The sequence below is a fragment of the Bison bison genome, unplaced genomic scaffold (genome assembly GCF_000754665.1).
Source record: "Bison bison bison isolate TAMUID 2011002044 unplaced genomic scaffold, Bison_UMD1.0 scf7180017851016, whole genome shotgun sequence".
Classification (NCBI taxonomy): domain Eukaryota; kingdom Metazoa; phylum Chordata; class Mammalia; order Artiodactyla; family Bovidae; genus Bison; species Bison bison.
The window spans coordinates 249,928-264,235 of NW_011481589.1; the positions used below are offsets into that span (position 1 = coordinate 249,928).

The 14,308-nt window shown below is 38.6% G+C and overlaps 1 protein-coding gene across 1 annotated transcript in view; it reads left to right on the top strand.

Moving 5' to 3' along the window:
• The window catches only part of RNF11 (ring finger protein 11), a 46,893-nt gene continuing 32,585 nt past the window's right edge, over window positions 1–14,308 (top strand). Inside the window, exon 1 of the mRNA XM_010849645.1 lies at window positions 1–257. Coding sequence (XP_010847947.1) covers window positions 135–257 — 123 coding nt within the window. The 5' untranslated portion in view covers window positions 1–134. The remainder of the gene's footprint in view (window positions 258–14,308) is intronic.

Here is a 14,308-nt window from a genome sequence, read left to right on the forward strand (position 1 = left end):
GGGGGAGCCGCTGCCGCCTGAACCCCGGCCTGCCGCCCGACCCCACCTCGCTGACCGAGGCTGACCGCGGAGCGTGCGAACGACCCCGCCACTGCTTTCTTCCTCCCCCAGATCACACACCCCAGCCCCAGAAGATGGGGAACTGCCTCAAGTCCCCCACTTCGGATGACATCTCCCTGCTTCACGAGTCTCAGTCCGACCGGGCCAGCTTTGGCGAGGGGACGGAGCCGGATCAGGAGCCGCCGCCGCCATATCAGGTAGGGGAGGGTGTGTGTTGGGGAAGGGGGGGTGCGAGGAGTAGAGGCGGCTCTGGCGGAGATTGTGGGGGCTTCGGGGCTGTCTGTCACTGTCCCTGGCCTCGGCAACACCTGGCCTGAGAGGCACTGACCCCCTTAGGGCTGGGTTTAAGTGTGATTGCTCCCGTCGTCAGTATAGGGGGAATCCTTCACCTCCCTTCGAGCAGTGTGGGGATGTTCTGTCCTTGAGTTCTGGGATTCGAATGTGTAATTATATCCCCTTGACCAGTGACTGGTGGCTAGATTGTGGAGTTCCGAAGTGATGTTTTCTTGCCTTTATATGTGAATTGTGAGGTTCGAAGATGATTTCCTCGTCACCGGCTGGATTATGGGTTCTGGATAAGTGGTTAACCTACCCCCACTACTCCACCCCACCCCCCCCGCCACACATACATCCCATTTATACTTTGAAGTGTGATCCTCCTCTCCTCCCTCTAGTCTGTCTGTATTCGTTGAATTTAGTAGGCGTTCATTTCTTCCTGTGCTTGGGAGATTTTCAAGTAGTGATTTTGGTTCCAGCAACATGGAGTTGCTTCTTTACATACATATGTATACATACATATGTGTGTGTGTGTTTATATTAATTGTAGGACGCAGCTTAGCGACTGAACAGCAACAACAGTCTTAATTCTGAACCCCTCCTCTTTTTGCTCCACCCCTGTGACACACCTTTTAAACGCGCTGATTTAAGAGAACTTGATTATCTTGAACTTTGGAAACCTTTAAACCTTACTTGAGAAATACCTTCTGTTACTCATGGTTCTCCCTATGTGTCAAAGACTTGTCTTCTAAATAGCTTCACTTCTTTTTGTACAGCAATCAGCAGCTCCAGATGTCCTTACACGATTTGTAAAGAGCTGAAGACCTCTTTAGAAAACTCAAAATAGATATGTAGACGTTATAATCCATAATACATGTATAAACCTTTCCTCTACTTTTTCAAGATGTTGATTAAAAACTTTACCAGAAGTACTTGGATAGTTAAGTGGCTTAATTTTTTTTCCTGATTGGGGTTTAATTTTCTAACTGGGCAGTCTCCTTTGTTGTTTCATGTGGTGACATCATTATCTAGTGTTATTCTTTTCTCATTCCTATGTAAATCCGTGTCTCACCACACCAGAAAAACCTGATCACAAATGCTGGTTTTCTGAATAAAACCCATCAGGGGCCTTTCATATATGCTGGTAAAGTCCAGTCTTTTCATGTGGCTTACAGAAGACTCCATGATTTATCCCTCACATTCATATTCCAGGCCTGTCAAACACAACAGCTTATTCACACCTCTCTGCCTTAGCTCCAGTTGCTCTCTCTGCAACCCTTCCCCCAAGGTCAGCAGGTGAGCGTGTAATCCTCTTTGAGGACTCAGCTGAGCTGTATCTGAAGTTCCTAAATTCCCCTCCCTTTCTCCCTGAATCAATCACTCCCTTCTTTGTGTCTCCCATGAAGGAAGTGTCCGCACTTTCAAAAGTAACGCGTGTAACACTTACATGTCGTCCTTGTTAAGTTAGATGTGTGTCTCATTCTTGAGGCATTTCCCTCCTCCTCCAGTATAAGCTGAATGCAGGTAGGAACTCTGTTTCCTGTTTGTTGTATCCACAACATCTGGCTTCATAGTAGCTGCTGAGTAACTGGAATAAGGGAAAACTCTAAGCCCTTGAGAACAGGGACTACCACCAGTGCTTAGTGCAGTTTCTGGCACATAAACACTTAAATGTTGAGTGAATTAATGAATTTAAATGGAGTATTGTTATGTAAGTTTACACACCCATTTCTTCCGAAGAATTGTCACAGGAGAAGTCTCTTTAAAAATCCAAACCAAATCTAAGTGCTTTCCTGAGTCTTTGAAGCAAGTAAATTCTTTGACTCTTACTTTCCTTCAAATTTCACTCTTGATTTCCTTCATAAATGTTATAGGACAATGTGCTTATTTCCATTTCATGAAAAACATTTTTTAGAGGTATGAGTTTTTATTTCAAAATCTCCTGTATTCCTTAGTCCTCTTCTAAGCAAGTAAAATACCTTCAACTTATTGTATTCTTTCTCTTAAATACATGTATATCTTATACATTGTTAAGAATAACTTATTTAGAATTTATGGAGATTGTATTCAATATTTGCCTTTTCCAGGAGGATAAGATAATAGAGGGTTTTTTTGGTATCATGTAGGAACGTCTTTTTGAAACATGTTATTTGTGACAATGGGAGTTTTTCATGGTTGCCTTTTCCTGAAATGAACAACCCAGACATTGATAGGCAACTTTGGTATCAATTTGAAGAAAGTAATTTCTTAAAGAAAGTTGTATAAAAATAGAAACTTTTGTAGAAATTTGTCTTACCTGAAGGAACTGAAATGTTTTAGGAATGTAAAATGTGTTAAGAATGTAAAATTCACATAGTCTGAGAAACACCAATCCAAGATAAATAATTTATACTTTGAATGAACAGAAGTAACTTATTTTTTCTTCAAAAATAGTATATAATTGATAGCTATAGAAATACTGGCTTATTTCTTTAAAGAATAGTTTCAGCTACAAAAGGATATTTTAAAAATTCAGAGAATAACCGATTGTAAAGGAACACATTTGGTATTCTGCAGTGAGTAGTTAAAAGATGTGTGTACATGTATATGCCAAGAGCTCTATAATAAACTTCAGTAAGATCCAGTTATTTCCTATTAGCAGGATCTGAGATTTGTTTTATCTATTTATGCTTGAAAGTAAGCATAAACAAACTGTGGTCAAGTTTATGGAAAATACATATTTCTCTCCTGGGTTTCTTTGTAGCCTCCTCACTGTTCTCCCTGCATTCACCCTTGCTCTCCCTTTAATCTATATTTAATCTATCATCCAGATTGTTTCTGGTAAAACAGATCATGACACTCTACCAAACTTTCTGTGAATCCTCATTTCATTCAAAGTAAAATCCAGATTCCTTAGTGTCCCCTAAACCCTACATGATCTATACTCTCTGCCTGCATACATAGCTCTCTTTATATCTACTACTACTCTACCCGTGCTGGCTTCTCTTTAACCTCTCTGGCCTCTTTGTTCTAGGATACACCAGAACCTTTGCCATGGTTGATTTCTGTGCCTTGAGTACTTTTCCCCCAGGTATCATCATGGCTGACTCCCTTCCCTTCAAGTTTTTACTCAAGTTGTGACAGCTTCTTAAATCCTCTCTGACCACCCATTTAAAATTGCACTTACCTTAGCACTCTGCTAAACTTACCCTGTTCTGTTATTTTCCCATAGCATTTATCATTTTCTAACATTATTTATTATTAACTGTTTCTCCCGCTGGTGATAAACTCCATGAAGAAAAGGGAGTTTTTAAAAAAAATTGTGGTTTCCCAAGTACCTAGAATAGTGCTGGGACATAATAGGCACTGTTACTGGTTGAAAACTGGATTTCCTTTAAATGAATTAATGTATTTATTTTGAGGCAAGTGCAGTTGAATGTCTTATAAAAATTATGCATATTCCTAGTGCATTTTTCCTTTATTGTGGGTCATTTTTAAGAAACCAATCCTAAAAATATAGTCCCAATAATACTAAATATAGTAATTGGTTTAAAATAATCATTAATAAAATAGTGTAATTTTTTTCAACCCTTTGTAATCTTAACAAAATGTTTGTTTTATGAGAAAGAATGTGAATCCTTGTCCTTAAAGAAATGTGAGATAAGAGGTTAGAGCTTTTCTTGAATTAGAAGATAAAAAACAAGAAATTTGACATCCCTTCTACTCTTTAAGGAAGGAATTTTTTAAAAGAATACAAAAGAAATCTACTCATCAAGGACAGTCTTATAAGGGTTGTTAGAGGGAAGATAAGTCATGAAAGGCTGAGGAAAGGGCCAGGTAAGATAGCCCAGCCTTGGAAGGTGTAAGTGAACTAACTGAAAAACCACTAGTCACTCTAAGACCCCCGTTCCTCATAGGTTAATTCACTCTGTTAAAAAGTTAATATTCAGTGACTGTATTTTTATCTGAATAGGTATATATTTGCACAAAGTGCTGTCTCTCAGTTTTGCATCAGTTTATGTTCAGTAGTTTGAGATTTACTGATCTCTTACTTCTGCCCTGCACTTTGTGATTAATACATTTGAGATTTTGAAATCAGAAGAAAAATTATAATACAGCACTGAGTGTATCTGGTTTTGGAGTCAGATGGGTTTGAGTACATATCCTGGTTGTAGATGTAGAATATGTATGTAGAATATGAAGAGGGTTTATCAGATTATGTTATGTCTTGAGGAACTTCTTTCACAAATAACAAAACATAACATTTTGGATTTTTCAAACTGACTGAAAGTTCTTTTTTTAAGGCGTGGTCTCTCCTTTCTCTCGTTTAAAAATCGAGACTAAGAAAATACTTATTTTTAAGCTTTCGAACCTGTAATAAATAATACCTTGTTTTTTTGATATCTTTATGAAGTTACATTCAGGTAATTGAGGTTTTGAAGGGTTTTTTTTGTATTATTATTTTTAATGTACTAGTGTTTTGTTTACCATTTTGCCGAAAATTACCTCAATGTATCTCACATATCTTACTCTTAATAAATTGTTTAACATATCTTACTCTTATTAATCAAATTGTTTGTGAGATTTTATCCCTCTCCTCTTAAAGTTCTACCTTTTCATTGAGGTGCAAATCAACTCCAACCTCTTTAATAAAGCTTCCACTTTTATTTTTCCCCTCTCTTGATTTCTTCCAGTACAGTACTTTTTCTGTGTAATATTTATCTGGAAATCATATATTACCTTATTAATTAGTTCTTGATGCTTTAACATTTATTATTTTTCCAGATCACAGTTTTCTTAAAAGTGAGAATGATGTGTTCAGATTTTAAAAGTTTCTCGGTAGAGTGGAATGGCACCTTATACATTATAGACCTAGAACTCTGCCTTCTCCCTCTTGTACCATCACCACTGCAACTGAGGTCTTCATGACCTCTCACAATTTACTGTTTAATGTCTGCTCTTCTCCCCATTCATTTCATCCCTTGTTATTCAGTAGATTCTGTCCAAATCAGATTCCCTTGCCTCTTAATCCTTAATGATTTTTCGTGACTCATCACTAAAGACCTGTCTTAGCATTCAGAGTTATAATCTGACTTCTTTTATACTTTCCCAGCTTTTTTAGTCTCATATGAAATTACAGGTGGCATAGTGGCAAAGAAACTGCCTGCCAATGCAGGAGATGCAAGAGATGAGGGTTCAGTCCCTGGGTCGGGAAGATCACCTGGAGAAGGAAATGGCAGCCCACTACAGTTTTGTTTTTTGTTTTTTTGAAAGGAAAGAAAGTTTGCTTTATTTCACATGCTGGTATCTGGAGAGGTAGGGTGGCAGACATCTGTCCAAAGGCCAACTGCCCCCCCTCCGCCCCCCCCACACACACACTCTCTAGTCTCTTGCTGGAAAATTCTATGGACAGAGGAGCCTGGTGGGCTACAGTCCATGGAGTCTTCAAAGAGTCGGACAGAACTGAGCGACTGAACACACACACATACGCACATAAAAGCTGTACTCTAGTCATACTGACATTGCTATATAATCTTTCGGGTTGGTCAAAAAATTTGTTCGGGTTTTTGAATGATGTTACAGAGAAATGTGAATGAACTTTTTGGCCAACCCAGTATATATGTATGTCTTCTGGTTCCCAGCATCTGCCTATGCTCATTGCCCAGAATACCCCTCTTAATCATTCTCCGTGTAAATTTTAGTTAGCAGTGTCCAGCTCAAATATTAGGAGTCTTTTTCTGATCTCCCCCAACATGAATAGAAGCTTCTTAATCTGAACTCACTTAGCACTTGTTTACCTTTCTTAGGACACTTTACTGTTCCTATTTGATTTTAATTCTTTATAACAATGTTACATCTCCCCTTCCAGAATCCGAGTCTGATGATTCATCTTTGCAAGAACTATTTTCACATAGCAGACACTCAAATACTCGAATAAATGTGAAAATCAGTTACTGTGTTTTTCTGTGTATATGAAGTTTTATGGTTGTTGACTTCTGTATCAATTGTTCCCAGAATCCTGTGCTTTAGTGTTTGGCTTTTATACTTTAGAGGGTTCTGCTATTTTTCTCTCCCATGTTAACTATTTTATCTGACTATATTCAGTTTTGTCCCATCACTTCTAATATATAAAGTGCATAAGCTTTAGGAAAGTTAATCTCTTTACATTTTTTTTCATTTGAGTTTGATCTGTGTTCATCTTGCCTCATCTTTTTTTTAAATAAGCAATTTATTTGTAACCATTGTTGCTGGAATTTTGTCTGTGCATGATCTCCCACTCTGGATGTCCTTTAATTAAGGCTGATTCTTTGCTATTAAGAATGTATGAGCACCTTTAAGATTAAGACAGTTTGTGTTAGAGTTTAATTCTAGGACTAATTATAGGGTAACTTGAGAAGATAGGGGTAATGAGTACTTGGTACAGAAGATCTGAGAACTTGACTTTCTTAAAATATTTTTTAGTTAGTACTTTCTGGTATATATTTTTGTAAAATTTTGATCTTTAAAAAAATCTTAATACTTAAGATAGATTTTTTTTTTTAATGATCTTAATTTTATTTGGTTCCTTCTACATAGTATAAGTGTCACAGACTGGCTACTCTAGGTTCTCCCTGACTTTTTTCTTCAACTTACACCACTACTTTTTGTCTTCACTGTCTCAGCCAACTTCAGAACTTGTAGAAATGAGGAAGGGAGTAGAAAGAGGATGATGTAAATAAATACAATTTAAATTAGATGTTATATTTCTTTGTCATCTTGCTCCAAGCCATTTCTGAATATAATTATCTTCTATGTATTACCTTTCTTCAAGCAAAGAGTTAGGGATGATATAAAGAGTTAGGGGTGCTGTGTTTCTGTCCTGTATCATAGATTATTTTAAAGACTGTAACAAATTCCCAGAGGTAGATTACTTGTTAGTAACTTTTAATATTGAATTTAACAAATACTTATGATATGGTTAACCTGCTCAATATTCAGGATTTTTGCACTTGTGATATAAATGAAATTAAGAGTGAGATGGTAAAAATACCAAAGACTCAGAGTGGAAATATAAATACAAGATGTGAAGAAAAGCAAGCATATAGATAGGCAAAGTGTATGTGTTTTTAATGGCAAAAGAGATTGCTACATGCAATTGAAAAGTAAAGTGATAAGGGAGAACTAAATATATTTTCTGCTCTTGGGGAATCTGGCTGACCTTTTGGTTTTGATATTCAATTTGACTTTGTGATATGTTGCTTTTGAAGTCTTTGAAGAGTTCCTTTTTGTAACCAATTAAAAATATTTTGAGTTCATTTTAATGTGAATGCACATATACCTATCTTTTAATTAAATAGCAAACCTGGAGTGTGCTCCCAGGGGCAGTTGAGCAATTATCTTGTTACTTAATCCAGAGAGCATACAATAAGGTAAATAAGGGATCTGAAAGCATGGGAATGAAGAAAGCAATCCTCCAGATATATTAGTTCCTAAATTTATTAAAACTTTTTGAATTCTTATAAAGCTAACTGACTTTAAGAAGAATGAGACTTTTATAGTTGTCCCAGTTAAAATTGCACATGATTTTGTATAACAATTTAATTATTATATTTGTGGAAAAAAGCAGTTTACCATAAACTGAGTAGCAAGGCTTTATGGTTAAAAACCAAGACACTTGATACCTCATTTCTTCTACCAGTCAGTAGGTGTTTGTTGGGCACCAAGACAAAAGGAAAAATGAGTTTTTTACCCCTAAAGAGCTACTACTTTAAGGAGACAAGATTAATGTATATACATGAAGCATTTATTCAGTGTGAAACAGTATAATCAAGTATTAAATTGTTTCAGACTTTTTAAGTTGGAGGATCGATTTGTAATACAGAGCAGTGAATCACAAAATAACTCTTTAGCTTCTGAAGATATCAAATGATGAACATCAGTATAAAAAATGAATAAAAGAGAAGAACTGCCCTGATTAAATTATGAGTTGGGGAGCTTGGAGCCAGAAGAATAATCAGTAGGTGGTGAGCATGAATTTAGAGGGAGCTGTATAGTCTTGTACAGTTAAAGTATAACAAGTGTGTGTAAAACCTTTTTATTGTTTATATATAATACAATAAAGACTATATCTTCAATGGTGTAAATAACAATCCCTTAGCTACATAACCTAGTGAACTGGCATTGCAGGCAGATTCCTTACCGTCTGAGCCACCAGGGAAGCCCTTACATATTATAACCACCATCAGAATATAGCCAATATCCAACCCCCCAGAAGGCTCCCTCATATCCCTCCAGCATACAATGCCCCTTCTCCAAAGGTAGCCACTGTTCTGACCTCTTAACACTTTATATTGTTTTTACCCAATTTTGAACTTAAATAATTTGTTCAGCATTGTTTGTGAAATTCAGTTATGTTGTTTCATATTCGTGGGAGCAGCTCATTATTTTTTGTTGCTGTACAGGATTCAGTTGAATAAATACACTTTTTTAATGTAGATAATTTTTTTTAAAATCTTCATTGAATTTGTTACAATATTGCTTCTGTTTTTTATATTTTGGTTTTTTGGCCCCAAGGCATGTGGTTATAGCTCCCTGACCGGACGTTGAACCCATTGGAAAAAGTCTTAACCATTGGACCACCAGAAAGTGAAAGTCTCTCAGTTGTGTCCGATTCTTCGGGACCCCATGGACTTTACAGTCCATGGAATTCTCCAGGCCAGAATACTGGAGTGGGTAGCCTTTCCCTTCTCCAGGGGATCTTCCCAACCCAGGGATCGAACCCAGATCTCCTGCATTGCAGGCAGATTTTTTACCAGCTGAGCCACCAGGGAAATCCCTAAATATACTTTTAAAATCCATGTTACTATTTGATGTATATTTGGGTTGTGTTAGTTTTTGGCTGTATGAATGTGCTATGAACATTTAAAAAATATATACATAAATACCTCTTTGTATATATTCAGCAGTAGAAATGTTGAGTATTGGAACAGATATGAATTTAGTTTTTCCCACAATATTGTATTCAGAAATTTCAAAAATAAAGAGAAGTTGACAAAATTGTTTGGACACCCTTATTCCTACCAGTTAGTCTGTAGTTAACATTTTGCTGAATTTGTTTTAACATACATCCAACCCCTTTATCAATCCATCCTATTTTGGGATGCATTTTAAAATAAGTTGCCAAAGTGGTTTCACCGGTTTACATTCCTGTCAGCTGTGTATGAGAGTTCTATTTGCTCTATATCCTTACCAGCACTTGGTATTGTCAGTCAAGCTTTTCTTTTGGAGTTAATAAGTCTGTAGAAGTGTTTCATTGTAGTTTTAATTTGTATTTCCCCAATGAGAAGTGCAGGCTTCCCTGGTGGCTCAGCGGTAAAGAATTCGCCTGCCAATGAATGTCTTCCCTGGGTCAGGAAGATCCCGTGGAGAAGGAAATGGCATCCCACTCCAGTGTTCTTGCCTGGGAAATCCCAGGGACAGAGGAGCCTGGAGAGCTAGAGTCCGTGGGGTTGCAAAGAGTCAAACATGACTTAGCACCTAAACAACATGAGAAGTACATACCAATATGCATATTAACATGTGGTCTTCTGTTGCTGGCCTCTTACTTACTGTTTTCAAGAGTCATCTGTATGAATCCTGTGATATATATCAGGACTTCATTCCTTTTTATTGTGAAGTATTTCATTGCATGGATCAACCACATTTTGTTTAGCTATTCATCATTGATGAATGTTTGCACTTCCATTTTTTGGCTCTGATGAATGCTTTTATAAACGTTTGAATTAAAGTTTTTATACAGATATGTCTTTATATCTCTTGGTTTATACACTTCCTAGTAGAATTGCTGTGTCATATAATTCCATGTTTAACCTTTTGAGGGACTGCCAGACTTTTCCTGAACACCTGTAGTATGGTTTTACATTCCCACCAGCAGTGCACAAGGGTTCCAATTTCTGCACATCAGCACCAAAACTTGTTATCTGCTTCTTGCTTTGTTTTTAAATGGCCACTCTAATGACTATGAAGTGATATCTCATTGTGGTTTTGCTTGCATTTCTGTAAAAGCTAATGTTGAGCATCTTTTTGTATGCTTCTAGGCCATTTATATATCTTTGGAGAAATGTCTATTCAGATCCTTGATCCATTTTTAATCAAACTGTCTTTTTGTTACTGAGTTGTCAAGAGTTCTTTATATATTCTGATCCCTTGTCAGATATGAAATTGCAAGTTTTATCCTGTTTTGTGGATTATCTTTTCACTTTTTTAAAAATTAATGTTTATTGGAGTATAGTTGATTTGCAATGTTGTGTTCGTTTCTGCTGTACAGCAAAGTGAATCAGTCATACATGTACATAACATTCACTCCTTTTTAGATATTTTTCCCATAGAGGTTGTTACAGAGTATTGAGTAGAGTTCTCTGTGCTGTACTGCTGCTACTGCTGCTAAGTCGCTTCAGTCGTGTCCAACTCTGCAACCCCATAGACGGCAGCCCACCAGGCTCCCCCGTCCCTGGGATTCTCCAGGCAAAAACACTGGAGTGGGTTGCCATTTCCTTATCCAACTCATGAAAGTGAAAAGTGGAAGTGAAATCGCTGTCATGTCCAACCCTCAGCGACCCCATAGACTGCAGCCTTCCAGGCTTCTCCATCCATGAGATTTTCTAGGCAAGAGTACTGGAGTGGGCTGCCATTGCTTTCTCCTCTGTGCTGTACAGTAGGTCCTTATTAATTATCTATTTTATGTATGCTGCTAAGTCATGTCGTCTAGTCAAGGCTATGGTTTTTCCTGTGGTCATGTATGGATGTGAGAGTTGGACTGTGAAGAAGGCTGAGCGCCAAAGATTGATGGTTTTGAACTGTGGTGTTGGAGAAGACTCTTGAGAGTCCCTTGGACTGCAAGGAGATCCAACCAGTCCATTCTGAAGGAGATCAGCCCTGGGATTTCTTTGGAAGGAACGATGCTAAAGCTGAAACTCCAGTACTTTGGCCACCTCATGCGAAGAGTTGACTCTTTGGAAAAGACTCTGATGCTGGGAGGGATTGGGGGCAGGAGGAGAAGGGGGCGACAGAGGATGAGATGGCTGGATGGCATCACTGACTCGATGGACGTGAGTCTGGGTGAACTCTGGGAATTGGTGATGGACAGGGAGGCCTGGCGTGCTGCGATTCATGGGGTCGCAGAGAGTCAGACACGACTGAGCGACTGAACTGAACTGAACTGAAGTCACGTCGGTCGTGTCCGACTCTGTGCGACCCCATAGATGGCAGCCCACCAGGCTCCCCCGTCCCTGGGATTCTCCAGGCAAGATCACTGGAGTGGGTGCCATTTCCTTCTCCAATGCATGAAAGTGAAGTCGCTCAGTCGCGTAGTCGCGTTCGGCTCTTAGCGACCCCATGGACTGCAGCCCACCAGGCTCCTCCGTCCATGGGATTTTCCAGGCAAGAGTACTGGAGTGGGTCACCAGTGCCTTCTCCAAATTTTATGTATAGTAGTGTGTATATGTCAATTCCAATTTCCAAATTTATCCCTCCCCCCACTTCTCCCCTGGTAGCTATAAGTTTGTTTTTTTATATCTGTGAGTCTGTTTCTGTTTTGTAAATAAGTTCATTTGTACCGTGTTATTTTTATATTCCACATACAAGCAATATGATATGCTATTTTGTCTTTCTTTACTCAGTATGACCATCTCTAGGTCCATCCATGTTGCTGCAATGGCATTATTTTCATTCTTTATGACTGAATAATATTCCATGGTATGCATATACCACTTCTTTATCCATTTTTTTGTCCATAGACATTTATTTTGCTTCCATGTCCTGGCTATGTAAGTAGTGCTACAGTTAACGTTGGAGTGCATGTATCTTTCCGAACAGTGCTTTCTCCAGACATATACCATATGATTGTGGGATCATATGGTAGCTCTGTTTTTAGTCAAGGAACCTTATTCAGTTGTCCACAGTGGCTTTATCAATGTACATTCCCACCAACAGTGTAGGAGGCTCCCTTTTCTCCATACTCACTCTGAAATTTACCGTTTATAGGGTTTTTTGATGATGTCCATTCTGATCGACAGAATGTGGTCTACTGGAGAAGGGAATGGCAAACCACTTCAGTATTCTTGCCTTGAGAACCCCATGAACAGTATGAAAAGGCAAAATGATAGGAAAGAGAAACTGAAAGAGAAACTCCCCAGGTCAGTAGGTGCCCAATATACTACTGCAGATCAGTGGAGAAATAACTCCAGAAAGAATGAAGGGATGGAGCCAAAGCAAAAACAGTACCCAGCTTTGGATGTGACTGGTGATAGAAGCAAGGTTCGATGCTGTGAAGAGCAATATTGCATAGGAACCTGAAATGTCAGGTCCATGAATCAAGGCAAATTGGAAGTGGTCAAACAAGAGATGGCAAGAGTGAATGTTGACATTCAAGGAATCAGCAAACTGAAATGGACTGGAATGGGTGAATTTAACTCAGATGACCATTATATCTACTACTGTGGGCAGGAATCCCTCAGAAGAAATGGAGTGGCCATCGTGGTCAACAAAAGAGTCCGAAATGCAGTACTTGGATGCAGTCTCAAAAACAACAGAATGATCTCTGTTCGTTTCCAAGGCAAACCATTCAATATCACAGTAATCCAAGTCTATGCCCCAACCAGTAATGCTGAAGAAGCTGAAGTTGAACGGTTCTATGAAGACCTACAAGACCTTTTAGAACTAACACCCAAAAAAGATGTCCTTTTCATTATAGGGGACTGGAATGCGAAAGTAGGAAGTCAAGAAACACCTGGAGTAACAGGCAAATTTGGCCTTGGAATACGCAATGAAGCAGGGCAAAGACTAATAGAGTTTTGCCAAGAAAATACACTGGTCATAACAAACACCCTCTTCCAGCAACACAAGAGAATACTCTATACATGGACGTCACCAGATGGTCAACACCGAAATCAGATTGATTACATTCTTTGCAGCCAAAGATGGAGAAGCTCTATACAGTCAGCAAAAACAAGACCAGGAGCTGACTGTGGCTCAGACCATGAACCCCTTATTGCCAAATTCAGACTTAAATTGAAGAAAGTAGGGAAAACCACTAGGCCATTCAGGTATGACCTAAATCAAATTCCTTATTATGATTATACAGTGGAAGTGAGAAATAGATTTAAGGGCCTAGATCTGATAGAGTGCCTGATGAACTATGGAATGAGGTTCGTGACATTGTACAGGAGACAGGGATCAAGACCATCCCCATAGAAAAGAAATGCAAAAAAGCAAAATGGCTATCTGGGGAGGCCTTACAAATAGCTGTGAAAAGAAGAGAAGCGAAAAGCAAAGGAGAAAAGGAAAGATATAAACAACTGAATGCAGAGTTCCAAAGAATAGCAAGAAGAGATAAGAAAGCCTTCTTCAGCGATCAGTGCAAAGAAATAGAGGAAAACAACAGAATGGGAAAGACTAGGGATCTCTTCCAGAAAATCAGAGATACCAAAGGAACATTTCATGCAAAGATGAGCTCAATAAAGGACAGAAATGGTATGGACCTAAGAGAAGCAGAAGATATTAAGAAGAGATGGCAAGAATACACAGAAGAACTGTACAAAAAAGATCTTCACAACCCAGATAATCACAATGTTGTGATCACTCACCTAGAGCCAGACATCCTGGCATGTGAAGTCAAGTGGGCCTTAGCATCACTACGAACAAAGCTAGTGGAGGTGATGGAATTCCAGTTGAACTATTCCAAATCCTGCAAGATGATGCTGTGAAAGTGCTGCACTCAATATGCCAGCAAATTTGGAAAACTCAGCAGTGGCCACAGGACTGGAAAAGGTCAGTTTTCATTCCAATCCCAAGGAAAGGCAATGCCAAAGAATGCTCAAACTACCCCACAATTGCACTCATCTCACACGCTAGTAAAGTAATGCTCAAAATTCTCCAAGCCAGGCTTCAGCAATCTGTGAACCGTGAACTTCCTGATGTTCAAGCTGGTTTTAGAAAAGGCAGAGGAACCAGAGGT